General features: G+C 51.5%; 1 protein-coding gene across 2 annotated transcripts in view; it reads left to right on the plus strand.

Annotated features, from left to right (window-relative positions):
• The window catches only part of KIAA1755 (KIAA1755 ortholog), a 50,640-nt gene that overhangs the window by 21,546 nt on the left and 3,315 nt on the right, over window positions 1–25,779 (plus strand). The window contains exons 5-13 of one of the 2 annotated variants that reach the window (XM_025398986.1): window positions 8,066–8,189; window positions 11,314–11,407; window positions 12,309–12,395; window positions 13,773–13,889; window positions 15,942–16,040; window positions 16,974–17,122; window positions 19,825–19,963; window positions 21,248–21,370; window positions 22,141–22,362. In XM_025398986.1, the coding sequence (XP_025254771.1) occupies window positions 8,066–8,189; window positions 11,314–11,407; window positions 12,309–12,395; window positions 13,773–13,889; window positions 15,942–16,040; window positions 16,974–17,122; window positions 19,825–19,963; window positions 21,248–21,370; window positions 22,141–22,362 (1,154 nt within the window). The remainder of the gene's footprint in view (window positions 1–8,065; window positions 8,190–11,313; window positions 11,408–12,308; window positions 12,396–13,772; window positions 13,890–15,941; window positions 16,041–16,973; window positions 17,123–19,824; window positions 19,964–21,247; window positions 21,371–22,140; window positions 22,363–25,779) is intronic. The other variant, XM_025398987.1, reaches the window with a different exon arrangement.

Consider the following 25,779-nt stretch of genomic DNA (forward strand, 5'->3'; position numbering starts at 1 on the left):
GTCCCCTCGTTGAGGCTTAGAGTAGTAGAGGCCTAGGAAGTCTTCCTGGAGGAAGTAACGGAAAGCCTAGTCCTATGGTATGAATAGGAATTATCCAGGTGAAGAGTTGGGAACAGTGTTCCAGACAAAGGGAACAGCATGTGCAAAGGTCTAGAGGCAAGAGAACCACAGTGCTTTCTGGAGACTGACTGTCCTGAAATACTATTTTACTTTACAGACTTCTACATCTCTCCAGGACCTTGGGCACTGCCCTGTCTTTTTGCAGCTCCCAGGAGACCTTATCTGTCCTTTTCCTGGTCATCTTTGCTGAGGCTCCTGCTGTTTGTTCCTATATTAATTGTACACAAAGGATCTCATGATCCTCTTAGGGCTGTTATGTGCCAAGGGCTCAGATTTTGTCCATGGAAGGCTCTGCTGTGGGAGGAAGAAGGCCTTTGTTTTAGTTCTAACTGTCATTAGCTCCCTGTGTGCCCTTGGAGAAGTCACTGCCCTCTCTGGGCCTCCTCAAGAGGAGGAGAACAGGCAGATAGCACCTGGCTCATTGTCACTCTTTCCTCAGTTACTCTTGTTGTAATTCTTGGTGATTGCAACATGCACTGTTAGCTCTCACATGCCTGATGCGTAGTACATGTGCAAAAAGCATTTGCTGCGTGAATGAGCAATGTCCACACGCATGCTCCTTCTGTCCGTTTTTTGTCTTGCTCTTCTCTAGTGATCTTGTCCTTGTTCCCCACATGACTCCCCCCATGGCATCCCCTGTAACCAACTTCTTCCAGCTGGGTTTTCATGTTAAGGCTCCCACTCCTTCATTACCACTGCTTCTCTTTCCAGCTCACCCACTGCCCCAAGTTTCATCATCTTCAGGCCTCCCAAAACCTTGAACCTGTTGGCTCAACCACCTTTTCACTCCCCTTTCCCAGCATGTCTCCCCCCACCCTCCACCACATCCCTTCCCTGTTACCATGTCTCCCCCCATCATATCCCTTCCCCATCATGTCGCCCCCACCCTCCACCATATCCCTTCCCCATCATCATGTCTCCCCCACCCTCCACCACATCCCTTCCCTATCATGTCTCCCCCACCCTCCACCATATCCTTTCCCCATCATGTCTTCCCACCCTCCACCACATCCCTTCCCTGTCACCATGTCTCCCTCCACCACATCCCTTCCCCATCATCATGTCTCCCCCACCACCTCCCTCCCCATCATCATGTCCCCCACCACATCCCTCCCCATCATCATGTCTCCCCCACCACATCCCTCCCCATCATCCTGTCTCCCCTACCACATCCCTCCCATCATCATGTCTCCCCCACCACATCCCTCCCCATCACCATGTCCTCCACCACATCCCTTCCACATCATCATGTCCCCCACCACATCCCTTCCCCATCATCATGTCCCCCACCACATCCCTTCCCCATCAGCATGTCCTCCACCACATCCCTTCCCCATCATCATGTCTCCCCTACCACATCCCTCCCCATCATCATGTCCCCCACCACATCCCTTCCCCATCATCATGTCCCCCACCACATCCCTTCCCCATCATCATGTCTCCCCTACCACATCCCTCCCATCACCATGTCTTCCCCACCACATCCCTCCCCATCATCATGTCTCCCCCACCACATCCCTTCCCCATCATCATGTCTCCCCTACCACATCCCTCCCATCATCATGTCTCCCCCACCACATCCCTTCCCCATCATCATATCTCCCCCACCACACCCCTTCCCCATCATCATGTCTCCCCCACCACATCTGTTCCCCATCATCATGTCTCCCCACCCCAATCACATCCATTCTCCATCATTATGTCTCCCCCACCTTCTGTCACATCCTCACATCCCTTCTTCCTAGCTTAGATTCCAGGCTCACATTGTAATCACTTCCTTTCAAACACTTGCTTGCTTTTCTTTTTCACCTTCACACTTACCTGGAGAAATCTCAACCTCCGTGAGATCCAACTCTCTACCTGCACCCTCAAGCTGAACAAAGATGGAAAAATCCACACATTTGTGCAGGCTAATTGTATTAGATTCCTGACCACTGACCTCCGGGGGTCCCAGTGGTGCCGGTGGATCCTACTTCACCTCCAGAGTCCTGAATGACTCCCCCACAGTCCTGTGTGATGACTTCACACCTTTTCTCTCCTTTGACCTTCAACACCACCTTCCCCAACTTAAATCTCAGCTGATGACCTTCCTTCTGGTCTTAATGAGTAAGCAGAAGCAATTGGAAGGAAGTCTATGAACTCCTTCTCTGTGAACCACATTCACCTGCTTGCTGGCATCTGTACCCACAGGCTCAGCATTCTAGTACGGATGAATTGTCTATGTGCCCGAGGCTGATCCTGAACCAGTGCTCTGTTCCTCTCTACCTCCTTAAATACATCCCTCCAGCAAGATTCTCCTCTCCTTCCTACAGGATCATCTTCCCTCTTTGGCTCTGGGCCATTCCCATCAGCTTGAGAACATGCTGCAATATTGCCCAGTTTGAAACCGGCCATTCTAGGCCCCCATGTTCCCACCCTCACCCTTGTACATTAAAACTCCACAAAAGAGTTGTCTGTGTTCCCTGTCTCCACATCTTCTCTCTTCCACTCACTCTAATCAGAATCCCTTCCCCACTGTGCCGCTCAGACAGGTCTTGCCGAGGTTGTCATTGTATTCCATGTTTCTAAATCCAGGGATCAATTCTCAGTCCTCATCACCCTTGACCCTTCCGCAGCATTTGGCACGGATGGCCACTTCCTCCTGTTGAAAGACTTTCTTCACTTGCCGTTAGATCTTCAGTCACCCAGTCCTCCTCTCACCTCACTGGCCACACTTTTACAGCCTCCTTTCCTGTCTCCTCTTCATCTCCACAACCTGTAAATCCTGGAGGGCCCCCAAAGCCCAGTCCTTGGTCTCTTTCTCCTCTCCATCCACACTCACTTCCTAGGCGATCTCATCCAGGAGGTGGAATATTTTCTGTAAATGCTGTCTCCACACTGACAACCCTGACACTGATTTTTCCAGCCTGGGTCCTGGCCATGAACACCAGACTTATCCATCCAGCTGTTTACTACTTGATGTCTCTGCGTGGAGGACTCACAGGCATCTCTAACTTAGCATGTCCAAATATGGACTCCTGACTTCACATCCCCTCACCCCACACTTCCCAACTTTCCAATCTTTCCTCATGGCAGTAAAAGATGACGACATCATCCTTGATTGCTCTCTTTCTCTTATACCCCACATTCAGTTTGTTAACTGTCAACTCTTCCATTAAATTGTATTCAGAATCTGTTGATTTCACCCCACCCAAGTCCAACTCAGCATGGTCTCTTGCCTGCTATAGTGGTCTCCTCGCTGGTGTCTCTGCGTCCACACTGGCCTCTGTTGGAGTTTCCTTGTAGCGCAAATAGTCACCAGAGCCTGTGCTTCAAGATCTAGATCTGCTCCAAGCCAGCCCCATGAAGCAGGTCTCCCCGTAAAATTCCCATAAAGATCTGTTCTCAGGAAAGAAACTGATCAACACGCAGATGTGCATGTCTGCTCCCATGCTGGGGATGGGGTTTTGTTTAATAGGCACTGTATTTGTTTCCCACTGTGGCCATAACAAGTTATTACAAATCAGTGATGTGAAACAACACAAATGTATTATCTGATAGCTCTGTATGTTAGAAGCCCAACATGGATCTCGCTGGGCTAAATCCAGATGTCTGCAGGGCTGCATTCTTTCCTGGAGGCTCTAAGGGAGACTCCATTTCCTTGCTTTTTCCAGCTTCTAGAGACCACTACTTTCCTTGGCTTGTGGCCCCTTCCTCCATCCTCAAAGCCAGCAATGTTGCATCTCCCTCACCCTCTATCCATCTTGGCACTTGCTCCTACCAAAGCCAGGAAAAGTTCTCTGCTTTTAAGGATTCCTATGATTAGACTGGATGATCCAGGATAATGTCCCCACCTCAAGGTCCTGCCGTTCATTACATCTGCAATGTCCCTTTTGCCATGTAAGGTAACATATTCAAGGTTCCGGGGATTAGGGCATAGACATCTTTGGGGTCACAGGCACGAAGCCTTAGGAGAGGGCTTCCCTGTCTTTTCACTGGAAAATCCCTAATGCGGAAGAGAATGAACAGAGCCCCTGGGATTGAGGCCTCACCTTGAGCTCTCAGTTGCTCCATACAGATCTTTGAAATCCTTTTTGTCTTTAAAATTTCTATACATTTTAAATATCCATAAATACAATACATTCACACTTGTTTTGACATGAAAAATGTTTTTAATTGCTTGCAAATTCAATTACTTACCATTCCTCCCTCCCCAAACTTGGAGTGCCTCTTCTTGCTGCTGGCAGATACAGCACATTTTTCAGCAACTTTGGGCAACCCAGCTTACCCACCACCCTCATTTTGCAATCCTCATTTTCACCTGAGGCTCATAATATCTGTGAACAGCACAGCTTAAGCCAAGGTTCTGAGATGCTAATGATGGTTTTCTGGCGCCAGCTGGTAAGTGAGGATAACATTTGGGGCAAAAGGATCTCCTTGGCCCAGCCGAAGACAAATCAGGTGGATAACTGCCCCTTGCTGTAATCAACTCAGCTGGCACTGGGTGTGGGGGTGCAGGGCCCTGTTCCAGGCAGTGTGGGGAACCAGACATGTGAACTAATCGCATGACCACTGTGTCCCGGTGTGGAATGTCCTGAGTGTGTGAACCCTTTGCAGATCAAAGTGAGGTCCGGGGACTACCTACATCAGCATGACCTTGGAGCTAGGGGGAGAGGCAGAATCTCAGGCCTGCTGAACTGGCATCTGCATTCTAGCAAGATCCCCAGGCCCATCAGAGTTTGAGAGGTGTTGCTCTAACCCTCCATTCCTTCATGAATCAAACACAGACATTGATTATCCAGTCTTGTGCTGAGCACAAGGATGCAACAATGAGTTTGACCCAGTGCACACCCATAAGGGCTCTCAGTCTTGCAGGATCTCACAGAGGCCTACATTTGCTTTGGGAACCTGGGACTGGGGAAGAGCTTCTAAAGAGGGAAGGCAGTAGGGAGGTCTTCCTGGAGGAGGTGGCATCTTGGCTGGTCTTTGAACGATAAGGGGGATTTCGCCAGATGGAGATAGAACAGAAGGGCATACCTGGCAGAAGGAACAGGGTGAACAAAGCTGGGTGGTATCATCTGTCGTTGCTGGCAAGGGGAGACATAGTATATTAGTGTCCCAGGACTGCCATAACATGGGTGGCTTAAGCAACAGAGATTCATTTTCTCATAGGTCTGAAGGCTGGAAGTCCAAGATCAAGGTGTTGGCAGGGTTGGTTCCTTCTGTGGCCTCTCTCCTTGACTTGCAAATGCCCATCTTCTCCCTGTGTCTTCATGGGGTCTTCCCTCTGTGTCCAAATTTCTTCTTATAAGGACACTGGTCATATTCTATTAGGGCCCACAGTAACCTCATTTTAACTGAATTACCTCTTTAAACACCCTGTCTCCAAATATAGTCACATGCTGATGTACTGGGGGTTAAGACTTCCACATACAAATTTGGAGGGGTGGGGGTCACAGCTTCGCCCCTAACACCTAGTGTATGAAATGAGGGTGGAAGAGTGTGCAGGGCCTGAGACACTTCAGTGCCAGGTCCAGAAGCTTGCAGTTTCTCTTCAAGGCCATAAGGAGCCATAGAAGGTTATAGAGCAGGGGAGTGCAGCACCATCAGAGCTGCAATTGAGTTCCAGGCCTCAGGTTTATAGCAGACAAAAGGCTCACCATCACCCCTAATTCAAGGGGTGAATCAGGCATGGTCTCTACCCTTGCAGAGAGTTTGGGGACCTAGGCCCATGGGGGACTGGGAAGCTGCTTCCTCACCGCAGTTTCTTCATCAGCAAAATGGACCTAGGTACGTGATGTAGCATTTCCTGACCCAAGGGATCCAGCAGCTGTGATAGGATTTTGGAGGGACCTGTACTAGCACCTCCGTCTTCACAAGTTGTGCATTTTTTTTCATGGTTTAATGACTTCACCTTCTTTTTGACTTTTATATTATGAAAAATTTCAAACCTATAGAAGAGTAGACAGAAGAGTATCATGAATACCCATGTACCTATTACCCAGATTTAATAAATCTTAACATTTTGTCATGCTTCATCTATTTTTTTCTGAAGAATTTATAAAAATATTACAAATCTTCATATTCTATCCCCTAAATATTTCAGCGCATTCCCTAATAATCACAGTATCATTAGTACACTTAACAGATTAAAAGAAAAAAAAAGTTTTTTTGAGGCAGGGTCTCACTCTGTCACCCAGGCTGGAGGGCAGTGGCACAATTATGGTTCTTGCAGCCTCAACTTCCCCAGCGCAAATGATTCCCTCACCTCAGTCTCCTGCACAGCTGGGACCACAGGCACACACCACCATTCCTGGCTAATTATTATTATTATTATTTTTTTTGAGACGGAGTCTCGCTCTGTCGCCCAGGCTGGAATGCAGTGGCCGGATCTCAGCTCACTGCAAGCTCCGCCTCCCGGGTTCCGGCCGTTCTCCTGCCTCAGCCTCCCGAGTAGCTGGGACTACAGGCGCCGCCACCTCGCCGGGCTAGTTTTTTGTATTTTTTAGTAGAGACGGGGTTTCACCGTGTTAGCCAGGATGGTCTCGATCTTCTGACCTCGTGATCCGCCCGTCTCGGCCTCCCAAAGTGCTGGGATTACAGGCTTGAGCCACCGCGCCCGGCCCCTGGCTAATTATTTTTTTAATTTTTAGTAAAAACAAAGTCTTGCTATGTTGCCCAGGCTGATCTCAAACTCCTGAGCTCAAGCCGTCTCCCACCTTGGTCTCCCAAAGTGCTGGGATTATAAGCATGAGCCACTGCTCCCGGCCCCCTAACAAAATGAAAAATAATGTCCTCATACTAATCAATTTCCAGTTCCTATTCAAGTCTCCCCTCTTAGCCCCAACAAAATGTCTCTACTTCTGAAATTTGTAAGTGAATATTAGGAAAAAGATCAAATCCATAATATCAAGAGGATATAACATTGATATATATGGATACACATGTATATACACACAAATTTTTTTTATTGTTTTAAAAATTATGTCAGATTTTAAGACATATGTGAAAGAATGTTCCAGGTGGTTGGACTCCTGTGAGGCAGCACTTGTGAAGGTGGTTAGGTTTGTCCACGGCTTCGTGAGCTGTGAAGGGTTTTGCATGTTGCAGAGGGTGGTGCCCACTTGGAGTGGCTGGTGGCCATCGCAGGGCATCCTGGAGTGAGGTGACTGAAGTGCAGGGCTCTGAGTCCAGGCTGCGGGACAGGCGTGGTTTTCCGAAGCCTGGGCCTCTTTCCCCGCTGCTGTACTTCCCCTCCCCTTTCTTCCCATGAGGATGGGCTCTACTGGCTCCCGGAGCCTCAGCCTCATGACCCCTGTGGGGAGAGTGAGGCACACGGCCTAGATTTCTGGAACAGGAAATAGCCTGTCGGGAACCCAGGGTTGAAAGTCTGCAAGCAGAAATCGTGAGCTGGTGGCCACGGGGCTGCACACTCACCACCCCTTAGACTGGAGATGAGAACAGAGACGGTGATCATTGTAATGACCAATGATTGAGCCACTCAATCATTCACTGAGCTCTTGCTGTGTGTTAAGTGCTTCTCAGGAGCTGTCTGATTTAATCCTCGAAATAACCTAATAAGCTCAGCAGATTATTCCCCCTGTTTAGCTGATGAGGAAACTGAAGCTCAGAGGTGCACTGACTTGCCCACAGACACACAGTGAGTCAGTGCAGAGACTTGACCGCTTTCTGTGTGACCGCAGAGATCACACCATGAGCTTTGGCTGCCCGCATACTCTACACAGAGGGAGTGCAGAGGAGATTCAGGGAAGCCTTTTCTCACGAAGTTACATTTGAGCTGGGTCTCGAAGGATGAGTAGAAGTCAGAGTTCACAGAAGGAGAAGGAGAGAAAGGGTGCTCCAGGCAAAGGAACTGTTATGGCCAAAGTTGTGAAGGCCACAGGAGAGGTTCCCTAGAGGGCCCTACCAAAGTTCTCACTGCTCACGTGTGCCCTCTGTCCTCCAGGTGGCCGAGACAGGGCTGGGCGGCCCCTGCTTCTGGTGTCAACTACAGAGGGTGCCTGGGAGGCGCCATGGTGCACAGCTTCAGAGGTCACCAAGCTACTCTCCTACCTATGCACCATCCCCAGGTAAGGGTCTGGGCCACCCTGACTGCTCCATCCCCACCTCAACCTTCTGGGCCCAGAGCCCTGGAACAGACACTGAGTGGAGAGGCACCATAGCCTTCCATCCAGTCGTCTGTTCACAGAGCCAGTCCCCAGAGAGATGCTGGGGGAAAGCAAAACAGCCTCAGTCCCTGCCATCGGGGGGTTGTCATGTCAGGCTGGTGAGAGAGACGGACACAGTGTGAGAAACAAACCATGGCCAAGAAACTTTCCAGAGTGTCATTGTGATGAAGAGAAGAGCGATGTTTATAGATCAGTGATTTTCGAATTTTTTTTTTTTTTTTTTTTTTGGAGACAGAGTTTAACTCTTGTTGCCCAGGCTGGAGTGTAATGGCACAATCTCAGCTCACTGCAACCTCCGCCTCCCAGGTTCAAGCGATTCTCCTACCTCAGCCTCCCAAGTCGCTGGGATTACAGGCATGCGCCACCACACCCGGCTAATTTTGTATTGTTAGCAGAGACGGGGTTTCTCCATGTAGGTCAGGCTGGTCTCGAACTCCCGACCTCAGGTGATCCACCTGCCTTGGTCTCCCAAAGTGCTGGGATTACAGGTGTGAGCCACTGCGCCCGGCCGGTTTTCAAACAGGAGGGTGCATTAGAATCACCTGGTGGGCTGTTAAAACAGATTGCAGGGGCCCATCCCCCAGATTTTCTGATTCAGTTGATGAAGGTGGGTGGGACCTGAAAATCTGCATTTGTAACAAATTTCCTGGCGATAACAGATGCTGGGTCTGGGACCACACTTTGAGAACCACTGTTGTAGAGTGAGAAGAATAGGGGATGTTAATTTCAATTGGGAAATCAGGAAAGCCTTCCCTGAGGAGGTGATAATTGAACTGTCATCTGAATTATAAATATTTGAATAAACAAAGGAAAGGGGTGAATGAGTAAATGAATGAATGAGAGAGTGAAAGAGTGAGTGAGTGAGTCAATGAGTGAGTGAGGGAATGAGTGAGTGAATGAGTGAGTGAATGAATGAGTGAATGAGTGAATGAGTGAGTGAATGAGTGAGTGAATAAGTGGTGAATGAGTGAGTGAATGAGTGAGTGAATGAATGAGTGAATGAGTGAGTGAGTGAATGAGTGAGTGAGTGAGTGAATGATGAGTGGACTCAGGCTGATTTCTAATGCTCCTCTTAACACTCCTACCCCCACCACCATTCAGACTTAATGGACTGGCTGGGGAAGAGGCACCCTCCTTTCCTCTGGGACCCAGCCCCTAGCCAGGGCAGTGTTAGAGGGGACACTGCTCAGTACTGGCTAATAAGCTCCAACTCAACCTAGAGGTCTGCTGCTGGGGGTAAGAGGTGGAAGGTGATAGAACCCTCTGGAACTTTCTTCATGCATCCCACCCCACTGGAGCCATCACTGCCACCTGCTGGTCACTGACATTTTTTTTTTCTTTTCCAAGGTGGAGTGGCTTTTCTGGACTGAGTGGGAGATGGGACCCCCTTTTCTGTGATGGAAAGTGACTAGCGTGGTAGACAGAGCTCTGGGATCGCACCCACTGGCTATGGGACCATAGGGAAATAACCTCCCCTCCCCAAGGCTCGCCTGAATAAAGGGCATGACCAAGAGGGCTCTAAGGACCAAGCTGGGCACAAGTGGCAGGGATGAGGGGGTGAGGATGATGTAAACTGTGGAGTGCAGTGCACACCAGGTGCTTGTGTGCTAGGCTGGTTTTCTCCACTTGTGCTCTGAATGAACCTTGGCTGGGCCCCTGCTCTGGGCTTGGCTTCATGCTACATGGTGCTAGGGACAGAGGCTCCTTACACCGGGCCCTGACTTTTAAGGGCCTCCAGGTTGGTACCAGAGACAGGTCTGGAAACAAATCACTGTCCAGCATGGGCATCGCCAGAGGGAGGCAAGGACATAAAGCCAGAGACTTGAAATCACCTCCCAGAGCCTCCTGTCACTATCTGTCACTGGGCCTTTCTGTGCTCAGTTTCCCCTTCTAGGATAATCATAGCAAATACTTACATCCCGTTTACTTGCTCTGTGCAGTCACTGAGTGCTTTACACGAATGAATTCGTCAGTCCTCACCACAGCCCATAAGGCCAGTACTATCGTTATGAAATTGACTCAGGGAGATGAAATCACTTGCCCAATCACAAGGTACTAATGGCAGCACCACAGCTCTACCCTCCCACTGGGCCACCTCAGGTTTTGCCTGTGCACTGAGTGGTTGTAAGGCTTGAAGGCAGTTGGGAGCTATTTTTCAGTCCTGCCTGATTATCAGACTGGTCAAGGGTGCTTGGAACCACACAGATTCCCTGGCCACCCTTTACCCACTGGCCAGATGGCTAGAGGGGTGGGGATGGGGGAGGAGAGGGGTGAGGAATCTGTATTTTAACAAGTCTTGAAAATTGGGCCAGTTTGGAAAATCCTAAGATAGTCACTGAAAAGTGGCCCACTGTAAGCTCAGTGCAATGTGGCTGAACCAGGGAGAGTGTTTTGGCTGTAATCAACAGAAATTCCCATTTAAAATGTTTTATCTGTTAAGGAAATGTATCATTCTATGGCTCTGCCTCATATCTCTTTTTAAAGGAGAGAAGGTCTTTCCCAGAAGCCCCTTTCCCCAGAAAACTTCCCCTCACATCTCATTGGCCAGGGTCATGTGACATTTAAGTCACATGACCCTCCCCCATCTAAACCAATCACTGGCCAGAGGAATTAGGTCACTACTATTGGCCTCAACCAATCAGAAGCCAGGCTCTGGGGGAACATGGCTTTTTGGAAGGAGTTGGATTCTTGAACAAAATAAGGATTCTGCCTACACAAAAAAGTGGGTGAGTCCCAAGTGACTCGCCTACTGTACCTGGGTTAGTTGCTAGAGTTAGGAATAGTAGGGCTATAAATGAGGGCTGTATGAGGTATTGCAGGAGCACCAAAAAGGAAGCAAAGGGCTCTGCCTGGAGAAGAACCATGGAGGACTTCCTGGAAGGGGCATTGGAACCTGGTCTTACAGGATGAAGAGTTCATCAGTAAATGAAGGTTTCTAGCAGCCAGGTTCCCTCACCTTCCACTAGGTTCTGCCCCCTGTCCAAGGCCATCCAGCAAGACCGTCCATTCTGTTTACCACCCACAGGCCTGAAGATAAAGCCAAGGGGCTGGCGGTCCTGATCGATGCCAGGAAACAGCCCCCACAGCCTGGTCTGGTCAGTGCCCTGCAGGCCACCCAGGTGAGTGGGAGGTGGAGAGCCTTAGCCTAGTAAGTCCCGGAAGCCACCAGGGGCCTCCTGACATTCACAGAGCCTAGGAGTGCTAAGGGCTGGGACCAGGACTCTCAAGCAGGAACTTTTACCGCAGACAACAGAAAACGCAGCCCTAACAAGCTTGAAGCTCATTGGTTCATGTCACTGGACAGTCCAGGAGCCAAGTCCAGTTTCAAGTATGGCTCGATCCAAGGGCTTAGCTATTGTCACTAGAATCTGGTTCCTCTCTCTCCATTTCTGACCCCGTTCTCTTTGGAGGATGCCAAGCCACCCCGCTTGGCACCCCGTGCCCCTTGGTGGCCAGATGGCTCCCAGCAGCTCTGACTTCACATGGTGTCTAATTTAAATCCACTAGGAAAGAGTAAGAGATTATTTTCCCAGAGGTCTCAGCAAACATTTATTTGTGTCTCAGTTACAGTGGGTTCAGGAGTCCCTCCACACCCAACCCTGTGGCCTGGGCGTGAATGCTACACACTGATTGGCTTAGACTTAGATCACATAAAGCCCATGAGCTGAGAAGGGAGGAGAGAAGAGATTCGTATCCAGCCATTATGGGCAGCAGAGTCAATGGAGGTTCTGCATCTGCTTACCTTATGGTCTGACCTCCTTCGCTTTGTAGATGGGCAAACTGAGGCCCAGAGGGGCAGGTCATCTAGAAAGGTTTGCAATGCAGCTTGAACCTCCTGCTCTCATGACTTCCAACCAATGATTCATGGTCCAAACATATCACACAAAGGTCCCAGCCATGGGGGGGCCCCATCCTGTCCTTGTGGCCCATTTGCCTGCAGGGGATGAAGGAGGAAATCAAAGTGTGTGAGGCTTCAGGAAGTCTTGAGCAGAGCAACTCTGCAGTGGTTGTCTTTGACAGGCTCAGGTCCCAGCCTCCATCCGCGCTATTCTCTTCCTGGGGGAGAAGGAGGCGGCTCTCCAGCTGCAGACATTACCTGACATCCAGGTGAGGGGGACTCAGGGTCGGCGGTTGAGGAGGGGAGCTGTTGGGCTTTAGCTGAGCTAGGGTTAAGGGGAGGGAAAACTGCAGAATTCATGAGCTAGAAGAGACCTTGAAATAATCTAGTGTAGGGCAATAAATACGAGGCCTGAGCGCTGCCACTCCCCAGTATAGCTCCGTGGCAGGCATCGTCAAATCAGTCACAGAATGATTTCTCTCTGGCTATCCTAGCAACTCCTGGTGGGTGCTGCCACATGATCGAGAATTGCACATGGCATGAAACCTATTTGAAAAGCTTCATCTGGTCCATCCCTCCTCCCTTTCTTTTCAGAGAGGGAAACTGAAGCCTAAGGCCACACAGCAAGCTAGACGCAGAGCTGGAGTCACCTGACTCCAGTGCCTTTTTCACACTGTGGTCAGACCTGCTCTTCCTGTATTTCTCGCCCTAATTAATACAAATGTGGAGCTGAAGTGGGACTTTGCAGGAAAGAGCCCTGCAGCTCCCTTTAATTAGTGCCATACACCACAATAATGAGTATGGGCAGTCAGTCCTCTGTCCTGCTTCGGGATGTGATTTTCAAACTCTCCTTCCTTCTGGTGAGTGACGAGGCACATTGTGGGCTGGAGATGTGCTTTTCCAACTTTAATGTGCTGACTGATCTCTTGGGGAAATACATTAACGTGCAGGTTCTGATTGAGTAGTTCTGGATGGGTCCTGGGACTCTGAATTTCCAACATGCCCTAGGTGATGCTGGTGCTGCTGGCCCATGGACCACACTTTGAGTAGCAGGAATATCAGGTGGGTCCAAAAAAACCACAGAATCCACCGAATCCCAAGCCTAGGTACTGGAGCTATTCCCAACATAAACCTCAAATTTCTCTGCCTGGGAGGAGCAGTCACCTAGTTCTTCTTCCATCTCTTAGGGGACACTGTTGGGATTTAGTGACTTTTCTCACCAGCCCCAAGAAAGAAACAGCTCTTGGTGGCTCCTCAGGGAACTATGCAAGGATTACAAACAAGTTTCATCACAAGGGCCAGCTTCATTCCGTTTGTGTGATTGCCCGGAGAGCTGTACTGGGAAGGAGCCAAGCTCAGAGGGAGCGAGTGCTATGATTGATTAATGATGTCTGCCTTGGGCACAGGCTAGGAGAGTGGCAGTATGAGTGCTGTTTATTTGCCATTCCTTAACTAGGGTCTGGTTCTGAATTTTGATTTGTAAGAGTTTCCAGAGAAGATTGGTTGCCCACAAAGCAACTTTTAAAGCTGGAGTCAGCCTTACTTCTGGGAGGTGAACTGGTGCTGGGGCAGGGATCTGGGCAGGACCTTCTAAAATGACTGTCCTCACATTGAGTCCCTGGTTCTCCTGATTCTTTGGTCTGCAGGTGGAGGTGCTGACCTCATTGAAGGCCCTCAGCCACCATGTGGACCCCAGCCAGCTGCCCGCAGCCCTGGAAGGCCCCTTCCCCTACTGCCACACCGAGTGGGTGCAATTCTTCCAGGTGTTTACCATCACAGCCTTTAGCCCCTGACCTCCACTCCTTCTCTTCTTCTCTTCACTCTTCTGCCTCATGGATCCATCAACCCTGCTATGCTAAAAAATGAACAGTCACTCAACAAATGTTTACAATGAAGGTACAGAGTAGAATGATTAAGGCTCAGGCTCTGGGGCCAGGCTGCGTGCGTTGCAATCCCAGCTCTGCTGTGTGATTTTGGATAAGTTACTTACCTTCTCTGAGCCTTGGTTTCCGCATCAGCTAAATAGGGGATAATAACAGTACCTCCTCATGGGGTTTTTGTGAAGATTAATTTAGTTAATGTGGGCAAAGAGCTTAGAAGAGTGTCTGGCACATAAGAGCTATGTCTATGTTAACTGAAAATAAATTTACAGAGCTGGGCACTGTGGTTCACACCTGTAATCCCAGCACGTTGAGAGGCCGAGGTGGGTGGATCACATGAGGTCAGGGGTTTGAGACCAGCCTGGCCAACATGGTAAAACCTCATATCTACTAAAAATACAAGAAAGAAAAAGTTAGCCATGCATGGTGGTATGCACCTGTAGTCCCAGCTACTCGGGAGGCTGAGGCATGAGAATCACTTGAACCCAGGAGGCGGAGATTGCAGTGAGCCAAGATCACACCACTGCACTCCACCCTAGGTGGCAGAGTGAGACTCTGTCTCAAAAATAATCATAAAATAAAATAAAATAAATTTGCAGGCACTTGCTCTGTGGACCCACACAACTCAGGAAGCTCAGGATCTGGTTCCCTCCGATCAGAGGGAGGAAATAAGGCAGCCGCCAGTGCTGGGCTCCTTTCCTGTGTAATCACAGTCCCTCCTCCCCACAACCCCAAGAGGGGGCATTTCATACCCAATGTAGTACATGCGGACACATAGGGCGAGGGTGCCTTTCAGTGGGCTTAAACCACACCGAAACCCGTGCCCATCAATGACCCTGGCTTCTCTCTAGACCAGGGTTGTTCAACCTTAACCTATTCACATTTGGGGTTGAGCAATTCTGTTTTGTGGGGAGCTGTCTTGTGCATTGCGGCATGCTAGGCACCAGCCCCGGCTCTACCCACTGTTCGCACCCCACAAATGATGACAATTAAAGAATGTCTCCTGACATTGCCGAATGTCCCTGGGGGGCAAAGTCACCCCTCATTGAGAACCACTGGTCTATACTAACAGTCTAACATGGTGGCTTATTTACTTTTTGCCCAGGTGATTTTTTAAAAATTGTGTTTTTGAATAGGCAGTAAGTATATTCACAGTTCAAATGGTACAAAAAGATACCTACTGAACAATTCCCTTTTCTGCTTGTCCCCCAGGGTCCTAGCTTCCCTTTCCAGAGGCCTCCAATGAATCCACTGGGTTTTGAACTGTATTTTAGCTTTAAACCCTTTCCTTTACATGAAATCTTACCTATAGACCCGCTACGTAGATCTGAGAATGACGATAAACACAGTACGGGCTGGGCTCTGTTCTAAGTGCCTTGCAAATATTAATGGGTTTAATCCTGACACAACCCTATAAGGAGGAACTACTATGATCTCCATTTTAAAGAGGAGGAAGCAGAGACACAGAGAGGTTAAGTAACTTGCCCCCCAAGGCCTCACAGCTTGTAAGTGATGGAGTTGGGCTGAAGTGGGACTCAGCCGAGAATGTTCCCCTAACTCTGCCCTCTTCCTCCCCTTACCAACCACGGTATCCCCACCGGCCTGGGAGTCGCTCAGGCCTGTCTCCTTTCTTCTCCCTCACTCATATTCAACACCAGTGGTTCTCAAAGTGTGGTCCCCCAGGCCAGCAGCATGAGCAACACCTGGGAACTCATTAGAAATGCACTTTCTACCATGCCTCGCCCCAGAGGAACTGAAGCAGACACTCAGGAGCAGAGCCCAGAGCCTGTGTTTTAACCAGCTCTCTGGTGCTTCTGATGCACCTGGAGTTGGAGAGCCACTGCTTCCCACCTCCCCTGTGCGCTCCTGGGATGGAAGAGGCATCCTCTGGGTTGGCCTGGACTGACACCCACCCTCTGGTCCTCTGTGCTGCAGAAGCTGGACCCTTTCCTTGCTGACCTCCAGCAGGCCTCTTCCCTGCTACAAGCTTCCATCGAGGAATTCGAGAAGGCCGACCCCCCTGGTGGGATGCAGGTGAGCCTGGAGCATGGTGGGTGGGGAAGCCACACTACATCCCAGACTCCAGGGACCAAGGACTTTGAGAAGGGGGCAGCCTGGGGAAAAGGGGGAGGACATTATCATCCCTGTTTTTCATCATTCACTTGACTCATATTTGAGGGGCACCCACTTTGTACCCTGCACTGGAGACCAGCCTGGGGCGAACTGACCTGTCCCTGCCCTCTCGGGGTTCATGGTGCTGTGGCAGAAGTGGTAGTTTAAAAAGCAAACACATAAATGGGTATGTCATTCCAAATTGTGTCAAGTCCTGTGGAAGTAAGATTGGGAGTAATGAGGGAGGAGGGCCTCTCTGAAGAGCTGGAGTTTAAGTTGAGGCTTGAAGTTTGAGAAGGAGCCTGCCTTCGTGGGGGGCTGTGCTCCAGGCAGGGGGCAAACCCTTGCAAAGGCCCTGAGGTGGGATTATACCTGGGGTGTTCAGGAGTAGCAGGAGGCCAATGTGGAGCAGAATGAGTGAGAGAGAAGCACGAGTGGAGCTTCTAGATGCAGCGGGAGCTGGACCAAGGAAGAGTTGGTCTGGGATTCAATTTGAAGCCTGCAGGGAAGCCACTGGAGAGTTTTAAACTGGGGATTATCTGATTTGCACTGAGATCCATTCAACTGCCATGTGGAGAATAGACTGTAGGGGGAGCCAGAGGGCAGCAGGGAGATAAGTGAAGAGGCTGGAATGGGTGTCCCAGCAAGAGATGCTGGAGGGTGGACCAGAGAGGTTGCCATGGTGATGAGAGGGGGCACGGCTACAGGGGATGTTTTAGAGACAGAAACGACAGACTTTCTGGAGGACCTTGAATGCCAAACTGGGAGTTGGACTTGATCTGGGTGTGGGGCGCCTTGGAAGGTTGCAAAGGGAGAGTGGGGATGGGGCCTCAGGGTACCTCCCTATGCTGGCAGGAGGCCACCAGGTGCCTGAGCAAGTCCAAGGAGCTGATGGAGGCTGTGCTGAGGGACCCGGGCCTACTGGGCCTCCAGCGGGAAGGTGGAGCCACCCTGGCCAGGCTGCAGCGTGATGCCAGCAGGCTGGACTTCAGCCCTGATGTCAGGTACAGACATCCAGGCCTTTCCTCCTCCACCCCGTCCTGTTTCTGGCCCAGGAGCTTGGAGCTGGGACCACACCACCTAGGGGTCACATAGCCAAGCCCTGAGAGTGCCCAGCTTTGCAGTCGTTGCAGGGCCTGTATCCCAGGCTGAGGCCTGGTCACAGAAATCCACCCTGAGCCCTGGCAATTTCCTCGCCCCTTCTCTGCTTCCCCTCCTTCAGCCCCAGCCATCTCGAGCCTGGGATGGGCGTCGGAGGATGTCGCCTACCCATTTCTGGTCACCCTTTTGGACAAAGCACTTTCTCCGACCCACACACCAGGCTGAGCCCCTGCAAGAGCGTGTCTCATTTATTTCTGGCAAGAACCCTGTGAGGTCCACGTTGTCCACATTGTCCATTTGGCTGATGGACAACTGAGGCTCAGCGAAGGGAAATAGCTGCTAGGCAGCAGCTGGTCGGGGATTTGAAGCTGGGCCTTCTGGGCATTGAACCCCTACCCGGCCCTGCCTTTCCCGGTAGGCTGCTCAAACATGCTTGTGAGAACCTCATGGTGTCTCGGGGGTCTCAGAGCCAGAATAAATTATAGACATTCCTGGAAAGTTCCAGCTTTCTTAAATTCAGAGGGTGGGGGAAAGTCAGTCATTAAATTGGTCAGTAATTGCAAGTATTTTCACCCTCTTAGAACACAGCTACTTATATTCAAAGTCAAGGGCTGGTATGCATGAGTTTTAAAGAACATTTTATTTACAGAACCAAGACCTAAACAGCACTGTGTATGTGTCCAGCATTTTTCTCAGGGCTTTACAAATACCAACTCATTTAATTCACTCCTGAGGTAGCTGTAAGTATCATCCCTATTTTACAGTGGAGGAACCTGAGGCTCAGAGAGGGTAAGTGATTAGTCCAGGGTCACACAGCTGGGATGTGGTGGGGCCCGGACTTAAATCCAGGCAGTCTGGCCCCAGAATCTTAACAAACCACCCAGAGCTGCACTACACTTGAGAGCAGGCTCACACAGATGGATGCACGGGCAGCATTGGGTGTGGGGTCATCTCCCTGCCCCTCAGTGCCTGGTGGGGGCTGGCACTGCCTTTCTCAGCCTGTTCCACCCTCACCTGCCTGCCGGGCCCAGGCTCCTCCTGTCCACCCGAGGACCCGCAGACCCACAGCTACCAGAAGCTCCAGCAGGGGGCACTGTGGTCCCACATGAGCTGCTGCGGGCGTTTGTTCTGCAGCGGGTCCCTGCAGCCCCAGGCCGTCCGTGTCCCTCCGTCCCTCCCTCTCCAGGCAGGCAGATATTTTCTATCCCACTCACGCACCCTGGGCCCACACCTCTTCCCTGCAAGGGTGGCAACCTGTGGGGAGCTGCAGTCAGATGGGGAGGCAGAGGTAGAGCAAGGCACCCTTCAGGAAGTTAAAAGCTTTTCTTCCACCTTCTCTCTTCCATTTTCCCTCTGAAGGCAGAGGAAGGCAGAGGAGGGCAGAGCAGGGTTTGAAATTCCTGCCTTCACGCAAGTATCACTATGCCTGAAATCCCATCCACACTTCTTCCTTAGTGTCTTGTGGCTTTGAGCATTTAAAAAAATTATGTGCAGAAACAGCCCTGGGTGGGGTTCCAACTCAGGCTGCCATCTGCAAGTCATTTCCCCTCCCTTGACCTCAGTTTTCCCATCTGTGAAATGGAAGCAGGGCCGGCAGGCGTGTTGCAGCTACTTGCCACCATTGCAATAGAAATAGCGCGAACCTGACAAGCATCGTGCGCTGGGTACAGTGTTAAGTGTTTTGCACGCTGAGCACTGGTTCTTTGCCCTGGCTGCCCCTGGAACCGCCTGAGGTGCTTTAGAAAGCATCAGTGTCCCAGCTGGGCGCAGTGGCTCATGCCTGTAATCCCAGCACTTTTGGAGGCCGAGGCAGACAGATCACCTGAAGTCAGGAGTTCAAGACCAGCCTGGCCAACATGTGAAACTCCATCTCTACTAAAAATACAAAAATCAGCTGGGCGTGGTGGCGCGTGCCTGTAATCCCAACTACCCGGGAGGCTGAGGCAGGAGAATCGCTGGAACCCAGGAGGCAGAGGCTGCAGTGAGCAGAGATCATGCCACTGCACTCTAGCCTGGGCGACCAGCCTGGGCGACAGAGCGAGACTCCGTCTCAAAAATAAAAGGGAAGAAAAAGAAAACATCAGTGTGTTGGCTGCACTCAGTCTGCTGACTTCGTTGGCCTGGGGTGGGGCACTAAGATTTGTTAAAGCTCCCAGGGCAGGTTATAATGTATAGCTGGAGGTGAGGGCCAGGCGCTAGATCATTTAATCCTTACAACCATGCTATGAAATGGGTTCTGTGATTATCTCCACCTCACAGAAGAAAAAGCAGAGACAGAGAGAGGTTGAGACATTTGCACAGAGCCTCCTACTAGAAGGTAGCAGAGCTGGGCTTTGAACCCAGATCTGTCCGGCCAGCTTCAAACCCTTCTAGGGAAGGGGGAGGGTCATTTCACCTCCTACTGTGTTCTCTTGTCCTCCCAGTCCCATGGAAGACCAAGGCTGAAGCCCAGAAAGGTGTAGGGACCTGGCCACAGTCACACAGCAAGTTAGCTGGAAACCCAGGCTGGGGCCACAGAGGTGGAGGGACAGGCCTATGTGGGGCAGAAGTACAGCAGGGTGAAGAGGGCAACACAGGCCTTTTCTCACCTCCGCCCACCTCCCAGGAGCCATCTGGCTGCAGCCACTGCCTTGTACAGCCTTGTGGACGAGCAGCTTCATGTTCTGGTCACCGCATCCAACAGCCTCCTGGGGAAGCTGGAGCTCCGTGTCCGCCTGGGACGCCTGGAAGCTGCCATTCACCAGGTGAAAGGGGAGTCTGGCTTGGGGTGTGGGGGTTCTGCCTGGCCACATTCCACAGGAAAGCCCCGACTCTGGGCCCGGCTCTAGCCAGGTGCTTTGTTCTGGAGAAAGGACACCAGGCTGGCAGTCCTTCAAAGGCCAGGCAGGCATCCTTTATAGTTACGTGCCGGGCATAGCACATAACATGGTGCTCAATAAGTGCTCAATGAGTGAGAACATGGCCCCAAGAGCTGCATTTATTGAGCACCAACTCTGTGCCAAGCCCTGGGCCAAAGCCGTTGTGAACATCATTGCTTTCCAAACTCATCTTGGAGAAGGTGCTAGGATTTCACCCACTGCACAGACAAGGAAACTGAGGCTGGGAGACATTATGTCACCTGCGTGTGGTTGCATATCTCGGAGTCTGATTCTGGAACCTGCACCTGGTGTGGCTTCATCTGACTGCCGGTGCTGAGAACCAACACATTCCTTTCTGCCTGGAGCTGCGGGGCACGGCGCGCTCCTGCATCAGACAGCGCTCGTCCATTCCCGGCTCCAGCGCTTACTCATGGTGTGGTCCCGGACAAGATATTTAACCCTTCAGTGCTTCAGTATCTTCATTTGTTGAATGGGGGGTGATAGTAGTACCTGCTACGTTGGATCTGTGAGGATAAAGTGAGTGAACAGGCTCTTTAAGATGCCCCAGAATAAGAAAGGAACTTCCACTCAGGGGGTCGAGAGCCATTATATACCCGCTGTCCCTCACTGAATCTTCATGTCTACCCCGTTTTACCACTGAGTAAACTGAGGCCAGAAAGGGGGAGTGGCTTACCATGTTCACACAGTGAGTTCCCAGCAGGCCGATGGACTTTCCTCTGCAGCCTGCAGCTTCTTCTCCAGCACTGTTTGCATGTGCACACGTGTGCGCACGCACACACACACACACGAACAGGAAGCTCATCACCCCTGAGGCCACCCGTTTTATGATCTGGCGTCACTGAGTGGTTAGAGTAGCCTGAAGTTCACCACCCTGTGACTTCATTCAGATAACAGTGTGCACCGAGGGCGTTGGCCAGGCCAGATGCCCTCTGGGGTCCCACTTTGAAGAACATGACCATGCACTCCCCCTCCGCAAGTCATTTCTTCCCATGTCCAGAATTGGGAGAGTGTCAGTCCAAGCCAGGGGTCACAGGCCTAGCCACTGAATGAGTGAGGACAGAAGACCTCGGCCTCCAAGGAAGTAGGGAAGCTGGACAAGGGAGGTCGCCTAGCAGCCCCTCATGTCCAAATCTGCCTCTCCTGCTCCAGGTCAGCGACTGGATGGAGCAGGAAGGAAGTCGGTGGCTGCAAACGCTGACCCCCAAGGACGGAAGTTTGGAGACAGTGGAGAAAGCCCACGCAGAGTTTGAGAACTTCTTCCTCCAGGCTGCAGTGCGTTCCAGACAACAGCGGAGCAGGACTGGAGCAGATGGAGAGGGCATTAGAGGGGGTGGCACTGCCAGGGCAAAGCTGTGGAGGGGGGAAAGAGCAAGGAAAGTTCCAGAGACAGTGAGGGACCCAGCTTGGATTGCAGAGTTCAGCTGAGAGGTTATCTCCCTCAGGGGTTCTTACCACACGGCCAAGCCCAAAGAATATTCCGAATCCCCCAGAGGGTTTCTTAAAATGCCGTTTCCAGGGCCTCACCCTAGACCTGATAACTCAGCCTCACAGAGCCGGGGGTTGGGGGGCAGGGAAGCTGCATCAACATGATGCGATGTGATAAGGCTCCAGACTACAGGGTGATTCAGCCCCGTATCAGCGCTCAGGAATTCCCAGGCCAGTGAGGAGCGAGGGCGGGGTGGGGACAAACAGGGAAACGTGCACAGAAAGGGAGAATGTGGGGACTCAGAGCAGGAGCCTTTGGAGTCAGAGAAGTTTTCCAGAAGGGACATCTAAGCAGAGCCCGGCTAGGCAAAGTGAACTGCCATGGCGAGGGCCTGGAGACTTCCAGAAGCATGATAACTGCTCTCTATTGTTCACCCCTCACCAGGAGCTAAGCCCTGTAAAGTGGGTGCCATTAGGGTCCCCATTCTACAGATGAGGAAACCGAAGCTCAGGAAGTCTCCTGGCTTGGCAGCAGGGCAGCTGGAGGTTGTTGACCTTTGAGGGAGGCCCCAGCCAAGGCGGGAGCTGAGTGAGCACCCCCCGCTCTCCCCTCTCAGGCCCAGTACCGCCGAGGCCTGGAGCTGTCCAAGCAGGCCGCTCAGCTGGGAGCTGCAGCCGGAGGGGCTGGGGGAGCCGAAGGAGCAGAGTTCTCAGAGCTGGCAGCCTTTGCCTCTACCCAGAGGGCCTTCCAGGCTAAGCTGACCCACTTTTACATGGCGGCCGAGCGGCAACGCACGGACCTTGAGACGCTGCTCCACCTGCACCGCTTCTGCAAGAGGGTGAGCCCTGCGGCCCACCTGTACGGATTCCCCGGATCCCCTGGCTGGGGGTATGGTGGGGACAGGGATACCTAGACACAGCCCCATGGCCCACCTCCATAGACAGCCCCCCATCCCCTGGATACCTAGACACAGCCCCCCCGCCCACTTGCACAGACACCACCCCCATCCCGTGGCTGGGGGCACAGCGGGGACAGGGATACCTAGACACAGCCCAAGGCTCTTTGTGATTTGCTCCCAAGTCTTGTAACAGGAAAAAAACAGTGGGAAGGAGAAGAGCTGAGATTTGAACATAGTTGTGTCCGTGGTGCCCCGTGACATGCCTTATATGCTTCCCCAAAGAGAGAAGAAATGATGACAGAGTCCCTTCTCCAAGCAGGCTTGACGACGATGAGGATGATGGGTTGTTGGGAGGGTAGTGCACATTTGTGAGTGTGTACACCACACCAGACCCTCCTGTAGGCTTCACACACCTTACCCGACTTTATTTTCACCATACCTCTTTGATGACAGGGCACCAATGTTGTTCCCACTTTACAGATGAGAAAACTGCCCAAAGAGGGCAGTGGTGAAGGAGGATTTGATTTGAGAGCTGCCACCCATCCTAAATTCATGTAGCCAAATCTCTCTTTAAAAAAAAAATTTTTTTTTATGGGAAGAGTGAGGTCTGTGGGGACAAAGGAGCAGGCTGGGAGACTGTGGTCCAGCTGGGACAGGGGCCCCCATGGCTGGCCCAGGCCCAGTGCCCTCAGCTACCCCTTGCACTTGCCACCAAGGCCAGAGTATGAGAAAGACCTGCCCCAGCCTCCCAGCTGTCAGGCCAGCCCAGCGTGCAGGCCACAGCGATCACAGGCTGCTTCAGAGAGCAGCAGGAAGGGCTCTGGTCAACTCACACCTAGGGCCCTGGGAGGACAGGGCACTCTCTGTCTCCTTGGGACAGCAGGCAAGGGAGGCAGGTGTTGGCAGTGGCAGCAAAGGGCTCCCCCAGTTCCAGCTGTGTGCAGTTAAGAGCACGATACAGGCAGAATCCTAGCCTTGGAGTCCGGGGCTTCATGTCCTTGAGTGAGTTCGGTGACCTCAACCACTGTCTTCACTGCTCTAGGCCTCAGCTCTTTGCTAAGACCATAGTTAATGGTTGTGTGGTTCTTATGATGAGCAAGGCCCTGTTCTAGTCATTTCACATATTGTTTTATTGTTGCCCCAATCCTATGAGGCGGGTACTACTATTATGCCCGTTTCCACATAAGGAAAGAGACAGGTCAGATAACTCACCCAGGGTCACACAGCTAACCGAGTGGGCAGAGATTCAAACCCAGACCATCTGGCTCTACTGCCAGCCTTACCAGGTAGTGACAGATTTCAATGGAAGTAACCCCTGGCACAGGGCTTTGTTCAAATTCAGAATTATTATTAACATCAATATTATTATTATCATTAGGAGGAGGAAGAAGAGGAGTAGTGCCTCCAGGGTTAAGGACATCTGGAAGCTTCTTTGCCTTGCCCACTGATTTCAGCCAATTCCAGCCCCATTGGCCTTCCTGGATCAATCAAACGTGCTCCAGCTCTGAAGCCTTTGCATGTGCTGTTCCCTCAGCCTGGGAAGCTCTTCCCATTTACCGGCTGGCTTCTTGTCTTCTGCTCTCAGCTCACACATCCCCTCCTTGCAGACGCCCTTTCTGACCACCCACCCCTGTCTCTCTCATCACCCTGTTTTGTCACTTCTGGGTGCTCACTTTGATCTGAAGTTGTCCTGGTGCTTGTCACTCACTTGTCTCTTGCATGGTGTCCGCGAGGCGAGCTCCCTGAGGCAGGGACTGGGTCTGAGTTGGTCCTAGCTCTATCCACGGTTCCTGGCACAGGCTCGGCCCACAGGGGCTCAGGGAGGCTGTGCAGGGAGTCAGGATAGGCTGGAAGCCTGGGGATGGCCTGTGTGGAGGTGGTGTCTGTGCCAGGCCTAGAAGTCATGCAGCGGAGGAAGCAACCCTGACTTTGAGTCCAGCTCTCGCTGTTGGATCTGGGCTGGCCCTGTTTCCTCTCTGGTGCTGAATTTCAGTTCGTTCCACAAGGGGTTGGGCAAGATGATTTCTGAGGTGCTATCCATCTCTGTCCAGCTTAGCCTGGAAGGTCAAGTCCTGGACAGACAGACGGATGATGGGACAGCCCAGCACCAGGCTCAGCCCCTGGTGGGGAACGTGTGTGCAGCAGCTTTGGTCCTAAATAATAATAACACAATGGTGCCACTAACGGAGATTTATGGAGCTCTTTCCCGGCCATGAGCTCCGTGTGCTTGCACGAATATGAAGCCATTTATCTAAAGACAAGTTCCCTTAATCCGTGGAAAGATGTTCTTTTAGGAGAAAATGGTTCTCCAATCCCTACAGCCTAACAGCTCGCTGTCGTGTTCTAAATTAATGGAGAGAAAGATTATGTTTTTCACGAGCTGCTGGGAATGTGTTGGCTTCTTTGCAGTCTGCAGACATTTTGTGGGGGAAGCGGGGACAGACAGAATCACAAAATGGGGCAGAGGCTCGGCTGGAGGGAAGGGCCTCCAGGCCTGGCGTGACTGACGGTCTCGAGGTGTGATGGTGAGGGCACACCCCTGCCCGGCCCGTTTCTCCTTCTGCCCACTGAGGTGCTTGGAGGACAGATCTGAGTGGAATCCTAGCTCCTTCCTGACTTGCTGTGTGACCTAGGGCAAGTGAGTTCACTTCTCTGAGCCTCAGTTTTCTTCTCTGTGAAATGGGCTGCTGGTGCAGTTCAGTGTGATCCTGCCTGAGACACACAGAACCTGGCACATAGTCAGCGCTCAATAAACATTAGCCAGACTCTCCCTCACAGCACTCACAGAGGTTAATACAACCACAGACAGGAATTTCACCTCTCCAAAGGCTTTTCATGCTCATCTAGTGCAACTTCCATTTTACAGAAGAAGAAACTGAGCCCCAGAGAGAGCTAAGTCCCTGCTGGCCCATAGGTCTATTAGAACGTGTCTGATGGGCCGGGTGCGGTGGCTCATACGTATAATCCCAGCACTTTGGGAGGCCAAGGCGGGTGGATCACCTGAGGTCAGGAGTTCGAGACCAGCCTGACCAACAAGGTGAAACGCTGTCTCTACTAAAAATACAAAAATTATCTGGGCATGGCAGCAGGTGCCTATAGCCTCAGCTACTCAGGAGGCTGAGACAGGAGAATTGTTTGAACCCAGGAGGCAGAGCTTGCAGTGAGCCGAGATCACACCGCTGCACTCCAGTCTGGGCAATGGAACGAGACTCCATCTCAAAAAAAAAAAAAAAGTGTCTGATGATCCTCAGGGTGCTTGGGGGCTGTTTCTAGATGGCAGGTATGTGAACCCCAGGGAAGAGAGGGAAACCAGGATCATCATGGTCAGTGGAGAAGATCATGGCCAAGCCAAGCGGG

Source organism: Theropithecus gelada, chromosome 10 (genome assembly GCF_003255815.1).
Source record: "Theropithecus gelada isolate Dixy chromosome 10, Tgel_1.0, whole genome shotgun sequence".
In the NCBI taxonomy this organism is placed as follows: domain Eukaryota; kingdom Metazoa; phylum Chordata; class Mammalia; order Primates; family Cercopithecidae; genus Theropithecus; species Theropithecus gelada.